Here is a 23451-nt window from a genome sequence, read left to right on the forward strand (position 1 = left end):
TCCTAAAACCCAGTCTATAGAGCTGCCTTTACAATCAGGCAAAAGTTTTAAAAAAGTGGCTTTGGGGCTCCGGCTGGCTCAGACCCCCCCGCCCCCCCTTCCTCCTCCTAAAACCCTTCTCCCTTCTCTCATTTCCCCAAAACGTTTGTCTGAAAGTACAAACCGTCTCTTCCCCCGTCCCCATCACCATCTACCCCTCCCAAGCCAGCCTGGAATTACAGACGGTAAACAAGCTCACAAACAAACACAAATCAAGAGAAAGGAGCGATTACCCATTCCAGTCGACAAACATCTGCCTGAGGATGTCTGGGGCTCCCGGAAAGCTACAGCGTATGCCTGACCGCTCCCGGGCCACGTCCCTGGAAGTCTGGGCTTGACTTGGTGTGTGGATGTCAGCTTTTCTCCGAGTGAGAGCCGCGAGGCTCCGCGCTGGGCTCACTACTCCCCTCCCCCGGCAGCCTCATTACTCATGTAAACACACAGCAGTGACTAGCACTGAGTGTGTGGGATGAGCTCCGAGGACACTGCTGGAGTTGCCAGACTGGCAGAGAGGGCTCAGCTTCTCTCCACCTCCCTGCTGCACGGGATGGGAGGGTGACTTCATCTGGCCTGTTCGGTGGCTCCTGACCTCCCCGCTCCCCTGCGGGAGCAGGAGGAGGAGGCCACCTTCCAGGAGTGACAGGGCCCTCAGCCCGGAGCCAGGGCGTGGACTCCTGGTTTGAAGACTTGCAGCACCACTGCCCCGAGGGCTAGGCTTTAAGGATCGCCAGGGAAGGACTGTACTTGCATGTTCCCCGGGATCAAAATAATAGCAGAGCAGAAAGCTGACAAACTCGGAGGGGTAGATCTGAGGCGCTTCATTGAAAGAAAACAAAAACAAAGTCGCCTCTGTTCTAACACTTGTTACTGTGATCTTTCCTTCCCAACAGTTCTGGCAAAGGAGCATTTGAACCTAAAAGGCATTCATTTCCAGAAAAGCGTTCAAATCCCAAAGGCCTTTTTTTGAGATAGAACTTGCATTGAACAGGCTGTTTTAAATAAAGACAAAGGTTCCGGGAACTGACAATCAGTCATCCCCACGTCGGGTCTGTTTTCTCCATTCTTAGAGCTGTTTTTCAGAACCGGGGGAGCACATGTCCTGCCCCAGCAGATTCTGAGAATTACAGATTTAGAACTCACCGGCACCTAACATGCTGGTCACACAAACTTCAGCTCTGCGTGGGATTTGGTCAAGAGGAGAAAAAAAAGCCCCTCGTTCCTCGGAAGGCAGGGACCCTGATATTTCAGGTATGTTGGCGAAATCCCACCAATCACTCAAGTCCCAAACTCAAATTCCTCTTGGAGTCTGCCCTCTGGACTCCTTTTCTGACCTTCTCCTACGCTGGGTATCACGTTCCACGTTATTCTTCGTACGTTAGCCGTGTTTTGTGGCTTCTTATTACGCGACATTTAGAGTCCTTAAGGACGGGGCCAGGGGAGGCCCCGCTCATCATTCCCAGCTCACATCCAGGAGGCAGCATTGCATACTATGAATTTGTCGAATGAATGAGGGGTTAATGGAAATAGAGATGCCCATATAGGTCCTCTGGGTCTCCATGAGCTGGGCCTGCCACCCTGGGCACCTATAAAACTGTGTTCACCTTTAGTACTGACCCTTGAACTCTGGGGACACAAACCAGAAATTTCAGTTTGTCCTGGGAATCCAGACAGAAACCCTGCAGCCTTTAGCTCCCGGTTCCTGGGAAGCCAAATTGCCTGGCATCCTGCTGGGGCCAGAATCTTGTCTCACATTTGCCCCGAGGAGCAGATGTTTAAAACCCGAGCTCCCATAGTGCAGTTCCAGACCTTTTGGATCCACAGAACCCAAGTGATGCTTTGAGACTGCGAGGCTGGCTTTTGGGGAGACCAACATGTTTAGTCCCTGAGCTACATTTATTTTCCTCGGGGGTCAAGAAAAATCATTTGCTAGGTAGATGGATGAAAATAAGTGCTTTATGGTTTAATAGTGGCCAGGAGTCAGGTGGAGAAACAGACCCACCTGGTCCCAGCTGCCCTGGACTTACTTAAGCCCCATCAACAGCTAAGGGTTGCCGAAACTGGTTTGGCTCAGTGGCTAGAGCGTCGGCCTGTGAACTGAAAGGTCCCGGGTTCGATTCCAGTCAAGGGCATGTACCTTGGTTGCGGGCACATCCCCAGAAGGGGGTGTGCAAGAAGCAGCTGATCGATGATTCTCTCTCATCGATGTTTCTAACTCTCTATCCCTCTCTCTTCCTTTCTGTAAAATATCAATAAAATATATTTTAAAAATTATTAAAACAAACAAACAAACAAAAAAAAACAACAACTAAGGGTTGAGTACCTACTGAGAGAACCGAAATCCTAGACTCCATAATAACACCGGCTCCAGTACTTTAGGTGAGACCAGCAAAGCCATTCTGGAAGGCAGCAGAATACTGACCAATAGCATAACTGCCTAGGACAATGAATGCACAGTTGCTTTTCCATGGGTATCTATTCTACTAGCCCTCCCTGGCCTGGCTCACTCACAGAGTTCAGGCAACTCTCTTTGCACGAATGTTTTTAATATCATACATTAATAATAATAAGAGCTGATCCTTACTGACCGTGCACTTTCTCTGTACTAGCCAGACTTTTGCATACAACAACTCATTTACAACTCACAGAAAACCCACAGAAAGTGCGGTGATGAGTCCCATTTTACATGCCTGGAAACTGAGCTAGCGATGAAATGACTTGTTTTAGGTTATCCAATGGGTTATTGGTAACGGGAGGATTCCAGTCCAGGCACCTGGACTTTATCCAGAGCCTCTGCCGTAAGTTATTCTCTCTAATAGATGGACACACACACTCATTCTGTCTCACAATGAGGTATTTATATTAATAACTTGGATTGGTAGTCACCAGGGAGTGAAAACACTCCATAATGTCTCAAGCAACAAACAGCACCCTACAGACTTGACAACCATCAGGAACCCCACTGGTAGGTCCTGACTCAGCAGGAGGTGACAAGACTGCCACCAAAGCCACAGAGTTCTGATAAAACCGGGAGAGCCATGCACATTACCCTTGCAGTCACTGACTCTTCTGGCCAATCCCGTGAAAGACCTCTGTGGTTTAAAAAAAATAAAACACAAAACTTTTCCTCTATGACTGTCCATCTGTTCCTCTTCCTCAGTGCCATGAAAATAACAAGTATTCACCTTTGGAAAGTCACTGCTCTTTCTACAGGTGTTAATACCAGGAGAATCAGCGACCCCCAGGGGCTCCAAGCTCTAATACTTTGACATCTAACCCTTGTGTTATGTTTTGTTATGTCCCTTTTTTTTTTTTTTTAACTCCTTCACATATTAAAGACTCATAGTGTCTTTTTAAAGACAATATGGCAAAACAAGTTTTGGGGTGTGTGTGTTTTTTTCCTAGAGTCTAGAAGTGAGTCCCAGGCATTCACTTCTATATTTGCTTTACAATGGGTTCTGACAGATTCTGTGTCAGCGCAGGTGTGGGAAACTTTCATCTCAACCCCAACTCTTGCAATAATAATAATAAAACAAAAGGAAATGTAACCAGTTACTGGCAAAGTAAATTGCTTTTGGCTTCAGTGTTTCTGGGGTGTTTTTTTTAACTGTGTTCTTCCTGTCATGACCGTCTATTTTTTTTTAATCACATTTATGCTCTTGGAAATACCACGAAGATAAACTACTATAAAAGCTGGATTGACTCATCAGTTAACAACTCTCTCTCTCTCCTCGTTTTGCAGAGAGGATTTTGTTGCCAACACAGCTACATATTCTCTCGAGAAATTCTTTGTGAGCTTCCACTCAGAGAAAGGATTTGCTTGTTGGTGGGGACTGGAATTAGGAGAATGGAAAACCAGGCATCATTTTCCTAAGAGTTTGACCCCCAGGGTCAATGTCTAGAGGAAGTTGGCAGAGCGTTAACTCATTTGATTTGCCTGGTGTGTGTGTGTGTGTGTGTGTGTGTGTGTGTGTGTGTGTGTGTGTGTTTTAAACACTAAGCACAAGCCAGAAAACTAAACTCCACGGATTGAAGTATTAGGGACTGACAAACATTGTTCTATGTATAGTATGCATTACTGATAATGCTTTGCATTTCTGTAATGCCTTTCCTCTGAGGATATCAATTCTCTGAAACATTTTCTTTAGACGCAGACAATAATCTTAAAAAACTCTGGCAAGTTTCAGCATGGACACACACACACACACACACACACACACTACCCTAATTTAGTTATCATTTACTGTGTTCTATTTTCATTGTTTCCCTTTTGACTGTTTAGAAACTTCCTCTTTCACTACAACAAAAATAGGGTGAGTGTTTTTTAAAGTTATTAACGTATGAATAAAAGATTAGAAACCAAGAATGGCAGAAAGCTTGATCAAAGCCACTCCTGAAATTTATGGGTGTAATAAAAGAAAGGCATTTCACAGATAATCTCTTACAGAATTTCGGTTTTCAAATACTTGGGAGGGGGGAAGAAAGAAAAGAAAAACAGAAGCTCTCAGCCCTCATTTTGGCTTTAACTTAAAAGACAACATTTCTACTTTAAGAATTCATAAATGAGTTCCTGAAATTTTTATTTTAAATCCACAGTTTATTCAATCTACTCAGTAGGCCACACCTCCCTGAGCTGGAGCCGCTGGGACTCATCAGCTGTTCATTGGCTGTGTCTTTCCATGAAGTTACAAAGCATTAATTACATAAAGACTGAAGAACATCAAGTTTCCTTCTATTCTGTTTTCCTATAAACAGCCTTTATACCCAAGAGAAATGTTTGAGAACCAACTGTATTATCTGGGATGTGAACAAACAGAGCCATTATCAAGCACAATGCATCTTGGAGAACACTCTAACCTGAATAATGAATTTAAAGCAAAAGGTACATTTAAAATAAAACACAGTATGTTACATCATTTTCTGTAATTGTTCTGACAGCTTCATTTTTAAGTGTATTTTTCCCCACCTCTCAACTAAAAGCACTAAAAAGACGAGTCTAGAGTTATGAACAGAAACTAGAGCCAAACACAAATGCCCTTAACTCTCAAATGCCACCAAGACCACACAGCCGTGAACAGTGATCACCTCTGGCCACTCTGGATGTCACAGCCGCTTTGTGTGTCCAAGTTTACTTTCGCCCAAGCCCTGCCCCGGCTGGGACCACAGTTCCTGCAAACTACCACCCCGTATTTCCAGTGGACTCTGTTCTCACGGAATCCAGGTCCCCTTTTGCCTCCTGTGGAAGTGTGAGCAGTTGTGTTGGTAGAAAGAGGTTGGGAAAAAAACACAGGAAACAGGCTGTGTATGAGGCCCAGTCACTTTGGCTAGTTATCAAATACGCTGAGATCCCAAAAAATCACTAATGAGAATGGAATGTGTGACTGCATTTGTCATACCTGGATTGCCTGGGCAGCTTAAGTCCCAAACAGCAGTGGACTTCATTGACTGCTCAACAAACCATGTAAGTAAACACTCTTGTAATCCTTTCCAAAACATGCTCAGTCTTACTCACCCCTGCTTCCTACAGGAGAATGCTGAGCCATTGTTAATGCTCCTGATCAAAATGTTAGTAATTTTATAGGCATGTGATTTGCATAGCTATTTCCTGATCCGCCCTCCTTCTGCCCTGGAGGTCTTCATTTCTCAGAAACACTTAAAAATACAAGTATGCCTTCTCCCCTTCCCCCACCCTATAAATGGAATGAGACTTGTTAGCTCATCTGCACTGCTAATTGGTTGGAAAGCATGTGACTCCGTGCATTCTTGCCATTAAAACACAAACAAACCTCTTTTTTAGTTAGGCTTCACCAGCTGTGATGGGCGGATTTCTCCCTTTATTTCATCTTTGTGTCTTGAGGAGAGAGAAATTTAAATGACCACATGGTATTGTATATTATTCTGAAATACGTGGTGAATTCCAAAGGAATGCAGAAATGTCCTAGAAATAGGCTTGCCCACAAGGGCACTGGCAAAGAAGAGAGGGATTATAAGACACTTTTCACTACCGCTTGCAGAATAAGGGGGGAATCTGGGAGCCAAATCTAGGCGGAGAGGAGAGAGCCTGGGTTTTTAGAAGACTGACTCTGAAAGAATTCTGGAACTGGAATCCATGCCAGAGGAGTCCAGCTCCCACTTTCCCTTTGGTCTATTGTGGCTAGCCCTAAAATCCCCCTGGGAGCCGTCCTCAGTGAAAGGGCCCCTCCTGGACCTGTAAGAGGACGGAGGAGGTGGTTCAGGCTGTTGTGCAAAGAATTTTTTTGTCTTTGGGGTAATGAGGTCTAGCTGCCATGGCATCAGGAGCCTGTGGGAAGACTCTCTTGCCTTAGAATTCCAAATATTATGTAAAGAGCCAAAAGGGCGGAGTGGATACCTGAGGACTTAGCTTGGTCCTTAGGGTACAGGTGTTCATACTGCACACAGAGGGTCTGATTCCCCCCCCCCCCCCTCCTCCTTGCAAGGTCTTATCATGAAGTCACAATCACAATAACAACAACAACAAAAAATGGACTCTAAAAGTACATAGTGGCTTGTCCGGCCAGCGTGGCTCAGTGATTGAGTGTCAACCTATGAACCAGGATGTCAGGGCACATGCCCAGATTGTGGGATGTGCAGAAAGCAGCCGATCACTGACTGTCTCTCACCACTGATATTTCTCTCTTTCTCTCCCTCTCCCTTCCTCTCTGAAATAAATAAAAATATATTTTTAAAATCCTATATAATAAAGGCTAACAGGAAAATTGTCTCCTCGGGAGTTCGACCGACTGGGAGTTTGACCGCTTGTTATGACATGTGCTGACCACAAGGGGTAGGCACAGAATGAAGGAAGGCCCAGGCTGGCAGGCAGAAATCCCAAATTGTCCCTGATTACTGGGCAGGTGTAGGGACCCTACCCATGCACAAATTTTGTGCACCAGGCCTCTAGTATAAAAATAAAATAAAAATGTGTAGTGGCTCAAATGTCCACTTTCCCATCTTCAGGGCAATTCGTTTCTGCTACTGTTCTTCCCAGATGCTGGGACCCATAGCCATTTCCAGGCCCAGCCCCCAGGCTCCTCCTTTATAGAAAAGATCACGCTGGCCTTTGAGAAAACAACTATGTGAAAGCGATTACAATTAGAATGGGTGTGTTGTTTCAATGCTCACTATGTACTTTTTCTTAAGATTTCAAAATAGTTCATGTTTCCATTTCTTGAGAACTATTCAATAAACACAGATTTTGTCTTTCTTAGTATGACTGCCTATAATAAGAACAGAATATTAATTTAAGATACTTGTCTTTTTAAAGGCTATTTAAGGATCTGTCCTAGAAATGCTTTTTAAGGACATGTTGATTTTTGTAATTTATAAAGTTTATAAAAATAGGACCTTTAAAACATAGAGAATTAATTTTTGTCTCCTTCTCCCTTTCTCTCCCTCTCTGTTTTGTCACAATCAATAAACCTGCTCATTCTAGTCTTTGATTGATATGTTCTGTGGTGTTACTATTGAACATGACAGCACAAAAATGAAAGCTACATTTTTGTATTGAACAGCCTGGCAAGGAGCAGTAAATTTCAGTACAGTTTTTAAAGTCATATATAAACAGAACATTCTTGTTCAGCCATTTCTCCAGGTTTGGAAATGAGATACTCCATTTTCAACATTGAGGATAATTGATTTGCTACATCTCTTAAAAGAAAAAGAAAAAAATCCCTTTCTTGGAAATAAATAAAAGAAATTCTGTATGTATGTGTGTTTGTGAGCATGTGTGTGTGTGTGTGTGTGTGTGTGTGTGTATTAACATGGAGATGTTTAACTTCTTGCAGACTTGGACTAATATGAGAGACATTTTCTTTTTTCAAACACATACACTTAAGAAGAAGTAAAATGTCAAGTAATAAGCTCCCAATTTCTTTTTTTTTTTTTAATCCCAAAAGGAATGTGTACTTAATAGGGCTTTGTTACTCTGTTTATACTTTTCTACATTTCAGAAAGAATAATTTAAATAAGCAGAAGAGTCTCTTACTTAAAAGTAAAAAGGTAACTATTTTTGTTTGTCTGAGACTCTGGGGTGAATCCCCTTTGCTCTGGTGAATTCCTCTCATCCCTCCTACCTTCATGAGCTACCAGTGCCAGCTCTGAGCTTCCTTTGTCTGGGGGTATATAAGAGCCACATATTAGAAAACTACTTTAAAAGCTCTACTGTGATACCAGGGCACTCATGGATGGTAGGAAAGAGGGTGTGCTGGAGCAGGGTGGAGTCAGGGTCCACAGTGAGAAGAAAAAGGATCAAGGTTGTGCATGGAGAGGCTGCGACAGGGTCCATACTACTCGGTGTTGTGTTGAACTAGGACAGCCAGGGTGATCAGGGACTCCGCATGAGTGGACAAACAGAAATGGGCACCATCAGAAATCCTCACGTAAATCTTATGACGAACAGAGAACACACAGGGAAGGTTAGCACTTCTTCCCCTTTTTTGTCAGGATAAGATAAATCATTTCTGTGACTGTTCAGAGCTGCTGGGCCCATGATGAACATCACTAGCCACATGGGGCCACTGAGCCTCTGAGATATGTCTAGTCCAAAATGGGGGCATGTCATATGTGTAAAATACACACTGGATTGCCAGGGCAATGCAGAAAAATGCAAAATATCTCATTAATAACAGTTTCTAAGGGTTGCATGTTGAAATGATAGTTTGGATACATTGGACTAAATAAAATATATTATTAAAATGAATTCTACCTATTTCTTTTAAGATGTGGTTACTAGAAAAGTTTAAGTTACATGTGGCTTGCATTATCTTTCTCTTGGGTGTTGCTGGTTTAGTCAACAATTCAGTGTTATGATTATAGATCTGTCCTTGGAAATATGTGTTGAAGTGCAGACATGACAAGATTAACATCTGTGCCTAGAATAATCAGCAGAAGTGATGATTCGGAAATTTCAATATAATTCTGGATTGTATTTACTGTTATGGAGGATAGTCATGTGTAGACGTTAGTATCTGAAATTTTTGTCTCCCTTGTAAAATTCAAATCTGGTAATCACTGACTCAAAGTTAATAAATGGCCCTGGTGAAGATGTTATTTCATTAACTTCCTTAACTAAAATGTCAAAGCAAATGTTAAGCCTGGACCACAGGCTTGGGGGAGAGAAAGAGAGAGGCTAATTACTTATTTTACTAATTATGCTCTTCTGCTACCAACATGGGTATAATGTGAGCCAATTGCAAACAGAATCAGAGAAAATAAATCTTTCGGGACTTTGGCTGTTTATAAGGTAGAAGCTTCTTATCCACAAATGGCTGAGTACATTCATGGTCCGGCAGTGTTTTCCTTTTTGGAGATTTCATTGGGAAGTAAGTAGAGAGGTACAGATAGCCAGGCCTGAATGCAGGGGCATGGCCTTCTTGGCTTTGCCAAGATGCTTCAAGTGCCACAGTTTTATAGGAAGAACCTGAGATGACTCATCGAAGACAGACTCCAATAAACCCAGAAAAGTTGACAGGACTAAAAGGTTTGAACTCCAGGGGGCAGAGGAGGACAAGCATTCTTTATCCAATAGCTCTTAGCACCAAAAGACTATGGGACATCACTCTGAGAAAATGGCTGCTCAATGCCCACTTGGTCCAGTGTCCCATCCTCTCAAATAACTGGTCTCATGGGAGAAACCAAAGCCTACACCCTCCACACCCTCACTTTTTGATTTCTGCAGAGGCAGCAACACAAAAATATAAGCAAGACAGTTAACAGCTCTCCAGATACAGCATGTCAATCAAAGGGCTACACACCCACGTGGGTTATTTTAGGGAACCCCTCACCCCCTTTTATGGCCCCCATGGTAAAAATAAAAGAACAACAATGGTAGCAGTGGAAATAAGCTTAGGAAATATTTTCTTTTCTCAGAAGGCAAGGGTTACCGTAGCATTTTAGACAGTAACATGCAGAGAGATTAAGACCAAAATCCCAGCAACACCAACAAAACAGACAATGACTATGATGCCTTCCACTGTATAATAATTAAAACAACACTCTTTATGAAATTATTTGGCGGGTTATAAGCTATGTCCAGTGAAGCAGTCTGCACACCTCTGGCATGCTTCTGATATCTAAGTATAGCAGTATTTGTCTTTGTCCTCCACACTCTTTTATAGCACATGGCATGCATATTTCAGCATCCAACATTATTAACTCATGACCAACTGTCAGCTGATGGTTATCTAACACATGGGGTCTCCACAAAAGGGATCCTTATTTGGGCAAAAGCTCTTGTCTGCACCAGCCTGTCTATATTTTCCCTCAGAAAGACTTTATTTGGGTTATTGCTGTGAGTGAAAGCTCAGAGGCTGCTTGTGTGGCGATCAGAAGGCGGGGAGATAAATCCTTAGCGAGTTAAAACACTTAGCCGATATTAGAAGCATTTTCTAGCTTTGTTAGCTGAAAGCCGACTCTCGGTTGCCCTCTCGTGGTGAGTCTAAGTGATGCCGTGGGAAAACCATAAAAATCCAGAGAGTTTAATCAAATACAGGTAAGAACATCCATCTTTGACAGAAAAGTCACAAATCACAACCTTATGTGGTTTTATATGTTTTGGAATTTACATTTAGCAGCCCTCCCATGTGGAGAAGGAAAGGGATCGGAGGAGGAGGGGCTTATAATATGGAAATGAGAACTTTGTCTTTCTGGAATACAATGACAGCTATGTTTACTACTGTAACTGCTATATATGTGGCAAATTGATTTTTTATGAGATTTAGGGCCTTAAAAGTCATACCCACATTTTAAAAGTTCCTTCATAACCCAAAATAGACTGGTGTCCCAACTGGTTTGGAATCATAGGAACCAGAGAAAGAAGTCTGAATAATTCCCTAATATGGAAGAAACCACTTTAAAAAAGGAACAATTTATTTGTTTCTGACAATGGGCAACATGTTGAAACTTGAAATTCATAGAAGCCAGTGTAGGTACAGAATTTATCCATAACCTCTAAACACTAAATTTTACAAAAATCTGAACTGCACATTTAATCATTGGTTACCCAATTTGGTATTTAATTTCTAAAAACACCACTTAAAATTTCTGCTGTACTCTCTTTGACAATTTCCTGCCTAACAGGCCCATCCCCACAAAGCAAACAAACCTGGTATAAAAACAGACCGAGCAGCTTAAGAAAAAGCTGGGGGCAAAGTACATGAGATCATAAACTATTTTTCATCTTATTACCCGTAAATGTGTCTTCTCGTTTGATAAAAGCCGCTCCTCCAACCAGCATTAACCAAAGGAGGGGGGGGGGGGGGGGGGACACAAAACGCTCTGTGTTTTTAACATGAATTTAGGGGCAGATTAATCTTAACTTGGCTTTTCCATTCACACGTGCAAGTTCAGTTTTTCAACAACACTTGTTTGGTTTTGCCTTTGAATTAGCAAAAGTTCTTAAAGTAATTTTACTACAAAATTAAACAGCTGTGAGTTCTTTAGCAAACATGATGATTCTTGTTCCTCTTTGTACTATTGTGCAAGCTGAAATACCCTTCCTTTCATGTCTTTTTATTCCAAAATGAATTCCCTAGTTAGCCTTGTTTAGCTTTAAAATAATAATAATAATAATAAAGAAAGGGGCTGGTACTTGCTGACCTCTGAAATTCATCGGCATTTAAGCACAGGGCGTTCACACAAGGTACATAATGAAAAGGGCTTTTGTTCGGTTCCTATTATAGAATGGAAAATGATATTCTGCCCTAATAGAATGCCAATCCTTGGAGGACAGCAAAGCTGTTTGCAAATGTTTCGGGGGAGCCAGGCATCTTACGCCTATTTTGCAGATGAGAAAACTGAAACGTGGATAAAGGTGAGGAAGGGAAGAAATAAGTTAAGATGTTCACAGAGGCTGGAATTAAATTTAGAATTTGACTCCTCGCCCAGGACTAACCACGTGAGGGCCCTGACTCTTTGGAACCAACAGAAGAGCAATTTTAAAACATTCTTTTGACATTATGAACCACGGCCTCGGGGCTCTGGGAAGTGGGGGTGGGGGCGGGGCCTGGAAACAATAGGGAGCTGCTAGGTGGCGGCCTCTGGAGACCAGGCTAATAAAATGGATTAGCTGGTTGGTCCATACACCCTGGGAATAGTCAGAGGCTTGATGATTCCCTTTGCATCATAAAAAAATAAATAAATAAAAAATTACAATATAGAGTTCAGGGCTCCTGTAAGGACATGAAGTTCAGAAAGTGGTTCTTGGCTTTCCAAACAGATTTGGAACCAAAGATCACTGCTACCATGTTTCCCCGAAAATAAGACATCCCCTGAAAATAAGACCTAGTGCATCTTTGGGAGCAAAAATTAATATAAGACACTGTCTTATTTTCGGGGAAACAGGGTAGGAGTTGGTGGTGCATCCACAGATGTGATGACAGCAGGCATCTTCATTGGAGTCATGTATAAAATGACGGCATTCTAGAGCTTCACGAGAACCTTAGATATATCCCATCTACTTTACACAGCAGCATTAGGGTGGCCTACGAAGTCTGAGGTTGCACAGCGAGCGGCAGAGCTGTGAGAGACACTGGTGCCCGCGGGCCGCCTGGGCGCCTTGGCAGCAGATGGCTTTTCAATGGGCCCTGAATGCCTCCTCTTGGGTCTCTGCAGGGCGAGATGTGTCATCCCAAGACCGCGTTATTAAAGCGCACTTTCCAAGGAGCTGCGGTTAATAAAGGCCAATGGGAGCTGACAAGGAGGTCCCCGCTGTGCTCCGAAGCCAAAACATACAACCGAGAACGCTCTCTGGAGCGCAGGGGCTGTGGGTCCTTCTGGCGGGACTTCTGTGCAGCACCACACTCCCAGCAGCTCGCTCAGACCCAAAGGGGAGGGAGGGACTGGGAGGAAAGCCCCAGCGAACTGTGAGGGCAATACTCCAGCCTTTGGCTTCCGGTGCCTGCCACCTGCTTGCTTTTATTGGGCTTCTCTGTAAAAGGAAGGGGATGAGAAGAGACCTGGGGAAGTCCAGGCCTCTGGGGGCCAGGAGAAATGGACTCCAGCCTACTTTGCTTTGGAGCAGGGGTCCTCAAACTTTTTAAAGTGGGGGCCAGATCACGGTCCCTCAGAGAGCTGGAGGGCCGGACTATATGAACTACTAATTCCTACTGTAACACCTCAGCTGCGCTCACTGCCCAAAAAACCTGGCGGGCCGGATCAGACTCCTCTGCGGGCCGCATGTGGCCCGAGGGCCGTAGTTTGAAGACCCCTGCTTTGGAGCATCCTTGTGACTTTCTCGCAGTAACAGATGCCTTAGAGTAGGGGTGTCGAACTCAATCAGAGAAGGGGCCAAAATCTAAAATCCAGCCTAAATCGCGGGCCGAATGGTTTACTGAACAGTCATAAACTGACAATGTCATAAACTGACAGCGGAGTGCAGTGATGACAGCGCGGTGCGGGCCACATTGCAAGGCCTGGCGGGCTGGATTTGGCCCTCGGGCCTTGTGTTTGACACATGTGCCTTAGAGGCCCAAGCACCTCGCAGGGCTTCACACCGGAGTGCCCATGCTCTGGGGCTTCCTCCCACAACAGTGCCCCGACTTTCTGACCTTTGTCCCTTCTGCCCAAGCTCCTACATCTAGGAGTCTGCTCTCCGGGACCAGGATTGGGCATCATCTCCCCTAAAAAGCGTCCTTATTCTCCCTCATCTCCAGAGGACGCTGTCTATCTTGGCCACGGTAGCATTGTCATAGTAGATGCTCAGTAAACATTGACTGAACAAATGGCTCTCTCTGTATCATATTTTGAAAAAACAATGCCTGGTGCTTAACGAGAGTCTAGTAAGTGTTCATTAAATTGTACTGACTGCTGACCTTACGGAATAAAAGATATACCTCTGAAGAAGGCAAGATGGTTGGGCTGTCCTGGGAGGTTCCCTTGATCACAAATGCCACTAATAAGAGGGTAAATGTGCACCCACACTTTCATTCCCACTATGTCATTCTGACACCCAGTTATTGTCAACCACCTAAATGCTTAACAGAAACCTTCTTTGCCTGCAAATCTACAGGTCTGGCTTGTTTGGCCAAGAACCTCCAGCTCACAGGGAAGAAGCTCACTGTCCCGGAGAACTTAATGAGGGAGAAGTCAGCAACACCTGAGAGAAATAAAGGTCCCCGGGGCAGATGGCAGTCTGTCCAGTGAGAATTAATTTTTAAGGAGCCCCATCCCTGCAAAGCTGCCTTTAAAAAAAATGTGCTTGCAGACGAAAGTCTAAGCAAATCCATCGTGTAGAGATTACATTTAAATTCTAATAAAGATTTTTTAACAAAGATCAATAAAATAGGAGATTGGTCTGAAGTTAAAAGTTCCCCGTAATGGAACAGTCTAGAAATTTCATAAGTAATGATTTTTATCTTGATTGCAAAATAATCTCTTTCCATACACACAAAAATAAAGACCAAACAAGGCCAATCAAGGTAGGAAATTGTTCAGTTAGAATTAAAATGTCACGCTTTATACAGAATAAAGCATTGCAATCACCAGGGAAACACACATTGCAAATGTGTTAACACTAAATTACATACATCACTTAATTATATAAGTGCACAGCTCCTGAGTAACCATTAGGTAAACACATCAGGCTGCGGTTGAATATATACATGCAATATTTTTAGCACAGAGGGGATGTAGCTATGTCAGGCTGGCACCATAAAGCCTGAGATGGCAAGTGCTATTAAACTGAGATGCAATCATGTTGAAAAGGAAACATTAACAAACAGCAGACAATTGAGGAGATAATACAGTGAGCTTGTGTTCTATTGCATGTGCTTCCAAAGCCTTACATAACTATTCATTGTCTATTTCGTCTGGCTTGCATCCCGGGTTTGTTCTATGGTATAGCAATTTTATAATAATAAACTGATACATGAGTTTTATGAAATCACGCATGCGGAGAGGTTGCAGATGACGTTACATCTGATCATCTTGGCCAGCAAAGAACTCCCGTTCTGAAACTAAATACAGTATCATGCAAACTCATCAACTCAATTTAAAATATCCCCAAAGCTTGCTTCTGAAAAAAGATATGGCATCTCTCCTTTCACCTCCCAAATGCTGGTGAAGTTGGTTAAACAGGCGCTGGATATCCCAGTTTCCCAAGGGGGGAAAAGAAGGTACAGGCTTTGGGGACAGGCAGCCCTTCGTTAACTTCACTAACCAGGTAACTGAGTGAGCCTGGGTCAGTCACCATCTCTCTCTGGGATTGAAATCCCATTTACCAAAAGGGGATTATATCCTCAGATCGAAAGAGTATGATGGAGAAAAGCTACGGATGAGCTAAAAAGAGACAACAATGCCTAGCACACCATTCAGTATCAAGGTAGAAATTGTCCAGAGACACTGATAAATGGTGGATGGCATTATTATTACTATTATATTCACAGATACATGGAAGCAATATTATCCCTTCAAGCATTTTCAAGAGGCCAATCGTTCTTTGGTGGAAGATTATATGGACACTCTGGGAACACTGGAATCCTCAGCACAAACACCTTGCAGTAGCTAGAAAGAAAGCATAAGCGCCATGAAAGGTAGAGGATCATTTGACGCAAGCATCTGTATATCTACTAAGAAGCTGACTGTATCTACTTTGGCAGTGCCTTCCAACATAGAGGCAATAACTAGGTGGTTAAAAGAGGAGAACATGTCTCTGAGATAATTGATGCTATGTTTCGGGCAACTTTAAATACCAAAACAAGAATGTAAAGAAAGGAAATTACCACACCATAAAGTGTTGCCTAAGTTGGACCCTAAAAATAAAAATAAAAAGGAGACTATGCCAAGTATTTTCATTCTCTAAAATTAATCATTGAGTGTTTTCTTTTTACTTCCAGGCCAATCAGAATCCCCTAAGTCTTGTAAAGAGCATACAGAGGACTTTGCACATTATAGAAGCTCAATAAATAGACAATAAGTTGAATAGAATTTAGTAGGGTCAGCCAAGAAAAAAAAAAAAGCAACCTATTATTTGCAGTAATCCCGATATAGATAAATCTATGAGAAGATTGAAACCCAGATAGGGTTCAAGGCTTTTGTTCTGGGGTTTTCACTCAAACATTCCTATTAATCAGATCTCATTTTAAAGGAGTCACTATATAGCAAAAGAGAACAGCAAGTTCTATCTATGTAAAAGACAGGGAAAAAGGGGTCATTTAAGAAGAAGCATTTAAGGTCCTGGTTTTGCTTCTCACATCTAACCTTTGTGGATTCAGTAAATATGAATTGCCATCATATGCCTGAACCTGTGCTAGTCCAGCTGGGGATAAAACAGAGAAGACAACAGAGTTCTTGACTTTAAGGAGTTAACATTTTCAATGATGTTGAATAAGTATCCTCACTCACCAGGTCTCACTCAGTTCCCTCATTGATAATAGGGGTTCATTAGACAAGATTCATGGACCAAATTTGTCCAGAGGCATCGTTTTTTTTAACTTGAACATTTTTTATTATCATCATCAATTGAAAATCACAGGACTTGTCTGGTTTTTCTTAAAGAATTGAGAGATCTGACAACACTGGGCTTCTACGCCTACAACACAACAAAAGACTGGGGCTGAAAAGAGCAGTGGATATCCACTACTTTTTGATTTCTTAGAGGCCCCAAATTTCCTTCCCCCTCTAAATTCCCTGTTGGCACCTTTGGTTCCTGAGTTTGTGGCCTCTGATCTGGAAGGTCCCTTAGGTTCTTTTCATTTCAAATAAGGTGTGACTGTGAGACACAAACAATGGGATAAATCAATAATCTGAAGAGAGGAACTTAATTCCTTGATTAACCCATAGTTTTATCCAAAAAAGGGAAGATTCTAAAGTGGATTACCAGAGGAGGTCCTTCTTCTTAAGACTTTCCCAAAACTCTATTATCTACATATCCAATTGGGATTAGGTAGGAGGCAGTCCTGCCTCAAGGAACAAAAAGTGGAGCAAGCTACACAAGGTCCCTCTTAAATTGACATATTCCCTCTTTGCATGTGCCAAGATGAATAGGACACTTTAGTGAGTCTCTCAAGATGCCAGACCAGATCTTGTTACTCTTTTAAAAATATATGTATTTTTTTATTGATTTCAGAGAGGGAGAGAGAGGGAGAAAGAGATAGAAACATCAATGATGAGAAAGAATCATTGATTGGCTGCCTCTTGTACGCCCCACACTGGGGATTAAGCATGCAACCCAAGCATATGCCCTGGCCAGGCATCAAACCATGAACTCCTGGTTCATGGATCCACACTCAACCAGTGAACCACATGGGCTGGGAAGATCTCGTTACTCTTAAAGACATATGACCTGGTTCCTGGAGGATCTGCTTTGAAATAGGTATCAGAAATTTGGTCATCTCAGCTGCAACTCAAACTGTATTTGCTCTTCATTCATTTTTAGACCCTTTGCTCTCCAAAAATGCTTCTTGGTGGTTGCTAGGCAACTATTATTGAATACATGCAAGAGGCATTGTGTGAACATTTTCAAAAACAGGGGAAATATATTTAAAACTGAGGACATTGCCATACCTAAAAGGAAACATTTCCTCTTTAGGCTGCTGTCCAGACTAGGGATATTGCAGACTGCTGGTTTCTGTAAGTCAGGGGGTTAGATGATTCACCTAAAATTACTCATTTGCACTCTCTGTTTCTTCTATCATTCCTATTCATCCCCCTCCCACTCAGATACACAAGTAGCCTCATTTTATAACAAAAGTCTCACTCACAGGATAACTGGAATTTGCCTTATTAAATATTTTCTGCCTTCCTATTGTGTGGTCCCTCATTGACCATATTTTTCCTGACATGTATACTTCATACTTGCATGTCCTTAGGGCAGGTCAACTGTGGTTCCTCAATTATTGCATCTAACTTTAGAACCCACTAAACTTATCATAGAGCAATCATCTCTTTCTCTGACCCAAGTGGAAACAGTAAGAACTCTTCTATTTTCCACATCAAAGACTAAACTTTCCACTGATGCCAAGTGCTTTGTGCTTCTTACCAGTAAATGTAGATTTCATTTTATAGTGTGTTTTCCTTGCATTTTTTGACATTCCAATATCATGATCAAGCTAGAAAGAAAGAGACTCTATAAATCGAGTTAAATGTCTAAACTAAACAAGGGTTGAATTTGTGACAAGGTCATCTCCCTCTTTTGTTTGGTATTAAGTGGAGAAAAATAATTTTCAATCAGGATAGGGTCCTAAGGGAAAACTAGTCTAATTACATACTCTTTCCACTATATGGTTCACATTGGGTAACTAGTTTCATCATCTATAAAATGGAGAAAATGACTCAGGGCTCAGAAGAGCACCTGACACATGATAAATGACACATAAGCATTATTGTTTATTATTAATTATTGTTAACATTATTGTTTCTGAGTCATGGGTCCTACATTTGACTTCTCACTATTTCTTAGCCAAATATTCTCATATAATTACAATCAAAGATTATGCCTTCCTTTGAAATCAACTTAGAAAAACATTCAGGATAATAGACTTAGAAAAATCAGAGGTTGCTATCAATGATAATAAAAAATATACTAAAATAAATATATATGGTTTTAGACTTTCAAGTTAACTTTTGGGAAGCCACAGAGATACATGACATACCTAGAACTGAGAGTGGTCTGTATGATGTATACAAGTGTTAGGGTGGTGGGAGGGGAAGAAGAGAATAAAAAGGGAGGTAGGAACATCATGGTTCTGGAATATTCTGCACAGATAAATAAATCCTAGGCCTCTCTGTGCACCTACCACCAGAGCAAATGGCAGCTAGCAGATCTACCTCGATTTAGGTGACTTGTATATACCGTAAATCTCTAACAAGTGTTTTATCCCCGTCACTGTGCTAAGAGCTGTACGTGAAGCACTTCATTTAATCCTCATAGAATACCCGCTTGAGGTGGGTAGTATCATTATTGTCAATTTAAAAATGAGAACACTGAGGCATAGAGAGGTTAAGTAGAGCACAAGGTGGTGAGTAAGAATGAGTGGAGACTGAGACCCAGACTCTTGTGTCTTCAGAGTTCATCTTCTCGGCGCTGTGCCAACTGCCTTTGCAGAGCAGCCTGCTCGAAGACCCTCCCTGGGAACAGACTTGGTTCCCCGAGTTGAGGGGGCCAAGGAGGAGACAGACTGTAAAGCAGGATGCAGTGACAACGGCACGCTCTTAACATAGATTGCTCACTCAATACTATCAAGCCGTATTTTTGTGCTTATGGAACTCCTTCCAACTAGGAAAGAAACAAGCCCAAGCTCGTTCATTTCTCTCCCTTGTCCCACACAGTATTAAATAAAAAACAAACTACCTCTTCTCATTCTCAGCTGAGAGAAATATAATACCAGAACTAGGAGTTCCTTTGAATGAATAATTTTTGGACACCAGTTAAACTCATGAAGGTCACCAAAAAACATAAGCCACGATTCTTGCTTTCTAGGGAAGTGACATCAAGTTTTCAGGGAGTCAGAACTGAAACATCCCTTCGAGGTTGACAGGTTACCTGGGATATGAAGGATGCGAACTTGGGACAGTGGTTCCAAGGCTGGTGGAGGACTTGTGGTAGGATGGGGCTTGATGGAGAGCAGGATTGGGGAAGAGGAAGGAAGGAAGAGAGGAAAAACAGATTCCATTCCCCTGCTCTTTCCTTCTGTTATTATGGACACAGGTGGAGACTAACCTGGCTGCTTGCCCCTCCAAGAGCCTCCTTGCCCCAGTACCCAGTCACCATGGCACAACTTTACATTTATACATGTCATCCTCAGTGATAAAGGGCCTGCAATTACTCCTTTCATTCCCCACTAGCCCTGTTCGGCTCCTGTGCTGGCTGACGGGTGCCTGTGTTAATATGTGATTCTTCATTTATTCATTCTCGGCTAGCAAACATTTTTTTTTTAATTAGCCTGCTCTTTATTAAGGACATGGAGCAGGTTATTAAGTAGGTGCATCTCTGACTCTTTAAAAAGAGTGAGAAAGACATAATCAACCTGTGTGTGATGTTTAGGAGTTTAATTGGTATTAGTCAACATCTTTGCAAATCTCATCAAGTTCCATTTTTAAGCCCTGACTCAACCGGCAATCTCATAAGGCAGAAGGAAAGAGTGGGATTAATATATTAGTCACTTGTAAAACTTGCCAGCCCCTCAATTACATCAGTTCTAGTAAAATATTCAAGGGAATCATTGAAATAAAAGAGATAAGTATCTTCTCTGTCTTCTGAATCTGAGGGGAAGAAGTCAGTAAGCTTTATCACAGTTTTTTCAATAATGTTTTGTGTCTGTTTAATGCCAGCACTAGCATGTGAGTGTCTCAATAGTCAGCACTGTGCTGTGTCCATTGTTGTAATAGCTTTATATCCTTACATAGAGCAGCATACAATTACATGGTTACTTATCAACACATATCTGTTGAACACATGAATAAATGCACAAACAGACTATTCACAACCAGCAAGTATCTGCTAGTTCATAATTCAGGAAAACAAGGAATCAAAAGAACACATGAGCTCCCAGTGAGATGGAGGAGAGGACTTGATGTCACCCCATTCGGCTGGTTGTCCTGTATGGCTCTGTCTCTTGCAACAAGGATTGGGTATAACCACTCAACACGAGTCTGACTTCACTTATGGAAGAGTCACTTGGGATCTGGACCCAACTAAAAGGAGTGAGGAGGAGGTAAATGAGCGGCATCACCATCTTATTAGAAAGTCATCCCTGTTGGAGTTACATGATATTTCTTTACTTTCATGTAACTTTTGGAATATGTTTATCAAAATATTATAGACATTTTTTTTAATCTGCTGGAGTTAAACATGTGAATATGCTTTTTCTTTGCTTCGATTCCACTGGCCCTGGGTCAGCCTGCTTAGAATGACTTGATTGATTGTATATATAAAACTTGAAGGACTTACATAAATATAGGCGCCATGATATAATCACAAGTTATCCCTATACTTCCCAACGTGTAGTGACTTGATCAAGGGCGATTCGTATTTAGCATGTTTTTCTAATTACACCTCTGTTGTAATATCTAGCAGCTCCTGCAGTTAGTACACAAGAAAACATAGGTCATCTAGCTAATTTGAAGGCAACAGATGCCAACTGTGGGTACAGTTAACAAGACCACAATGTAAGTACAAATGCCCAAGCTTGTTATAGGGAAATGTATATAGCAAGAAAAGGCAGGCAGACAATTCCAGATTACTTTTCCAAAAAATGATTAGAAATGATCCAAAATCTTACCCCCTCTAAACTCTCTTTAAAGATACCCATGTAAATCTACTCCAAATAATGTTACTAAATTCTGTGGCCAAGATAAAGTAGTTCCTTGACTCTGAGATTTGTTGCAGCAAAAAAATGAGGCACAGATGAATCACAAAGATGTAAGATAAGAACGATGTGGAAAACACTGTGATGGATGACACATCTCATTAAATATAATTTCATGTGATCAGTTACAGTATGGCCCCGTTTAAGTGATTTATATACACTTTGGGAAGCTTTTTTGCTGTTCAGAATGTAATTATATACTTTATAATTGAGTACATAGTTGATTAATTACAATGTTTATGGTCATTTCAATTAAAAGCTGGATATCAGGCCCATGGTCAGAAATCTGCCCTCCCCACATTTAAAACATTTGCTTCTACAAATAATATTATATGAAAATGAGTCATAGTTAACCTACAAGACACTTACGTAGAGCTGTTTCCAGTAGGGCATTTATATACTTTAGTAATCAAGGGGCTATCTCTTCTTCGAATAATTGTCCATTCCTAAGTATCTGGTACAGAGCCATTCTCAATATTTTAAAAGTTCTTTCAAAACAATTTTGGAATAATAATAAAAGAATATCAATACAAATGATAATATGCATATAGTGGGAACTTGGCTAATATCTATCCATGAGAACTTTTCTGGATTTTCCTCAATTCAGTGATTTGGTATTCTTTAAGAAGAACAATGAGAAGTTAATCTCTCTCCTTAAAGGGGAAAAAAAAAATCAGAAAACATAATTTCATCAAATCTCCTTCAAAGGAATTTCTTTTCTAGCTTCTTATCTACTCTAAGCTGCTTAAGATAGGATAGTCAATATCAATCAGGAAGCATTTGACCCAAAGAGATAAAGTCCGGAGGTATGATCATTTGATGAATGGTTTGTCCTTATCAGCTTGTAATTGCTATTATAAACCCAACAGAAAGGTTCCCTTCCACTCTCCTTTCTGAAATAAGCCTCAGAGAAAAACGAGTGGTGGCAATAGCATCAAGCCTCAGGCACTGAGCATGTGCAGTCGCCAGGAGCTGCCACAAAGACAGCAGGTGTTGCCTTAGTCAAACTTTAGTCAAAACAAAAAAGTTTTACATTTTATAGCCTATGACACATTTGCACACACATTATTTCACTGAATCCAGACAGCCATCTTTTTGGGCTTATATTAGTAGCTCTTATCATGATCTATAATTGTGTCTATGTGTGCAACTATACATAAAACATACAAAGAATACCAAATCACTGAGTTGAGGAAAATCCAGAAAAGTTTTAATGGGTAGATATTAACAGAGTTCCCACTATATGCAAATTATCATCTGCATTGATATTCTTTTATTGATGTTCTGAAATTGTGTGTGTGTGTGTGTGTGTGTATATATATATATATATATATATATATATATATATATATATATATATATTCCTAGACTCTATCTAGACTTCAGGAGTACGGGGACTTATGTCTGTTTAATTCACCAAGGTTGACTCAGGATCTAATGAAATATCTGGTACATAATATATTTGTTGAGCTGACGAATGATGACCTGAATCAAAAGAAGAACAGATGGATGGGTAATAATGCACTGTGATATATTAATCATCATCATTATTTATATCCATCCAAACCTCCACCAGTCCCAATGCGCTATCATACTTATTTTACTTATTTTTAAACATTTCTTTTTTATATAAGGTTTTTTAATTAACTTTTTTATGAGAAAGAGGAAGGAAAAGGGAGAGAGAAACATTGATGTGAGAGTGAAACATCAATTGGCTCTCCCCCTCTGGGGACTGAGTCCTCAACCCAGGCATGAGCCCTGACTAGGAATTGAAACGGCAATCTTTCCTCACACAGGATGACACCCAACAAACTGAGCCACAGCAGCAAAAGGCATCATGCTTATCTTAAAGCTAATGAAACTGATGCTTGAACACAGAGCTGATTATGCAGAGGGGGAAGGCATTTAAGTCAATATCTGAAGTCTCTTATCTTTATCCAAGACACAAAAGGAGTAAAGCAGGAGAGGGTATACCACTAGCTCCATTGTTGTATGACCTGGATCATAACTACTATTGTTATTATTTTATGACCACTATTATATAATGTGAAGATTTCCGATACATTATCTTGGCTAATCTTTATGATGACCA

General features: G+C 41.4%; 1 protein-coding gene across 3 annotated transcripts in view; it reads right to left on the reverse strand.

The window, feature by feature from the left end:
- Positions 1 to 23451, reverse strand: part of ARID5B (AT-rich interaction domain 5B) — a 177974-nt gene that overhangs the window by 44016 nt on the left and 110507 nt on the right. Inside the window, exon 1 of one of the 3 annotated variants that reach the window (XM_084903952.1) lies at positions 5433 to 5529. The exons of 1 other annotated variant lie outside the window; for it this stretch is intronic. In XM_084903952.1, the coding sequence (XP_084760078.1) occupies positions 5433 to 5478 (46 nt within the window). In that variant the 5' untranslated portion in view covers positions 5479 to 5529. Of the gene's footprint in view, positions 1 to 272; positions 906 to 5432; positions 5530 to 23451 lie in introns of those variants that run through there. One more of the 3 variants, XM_084903953.1, reaches the window with a different exon arrangement.

Source organism: Pipistrellus hanaki, assembly GCF_964339955.1.
Source record: "Pipistrellus hanaki genome assembly, chromosome: 14".
In the NCBI taxonomy this organism is placed as follows: domain Eukaryota; kingdom Metazoa; phylum Chordata; class Mammalia; order Chiroptera; family Vespertilionidae; genus Pipistrellus; species Pipistrellus hanaki.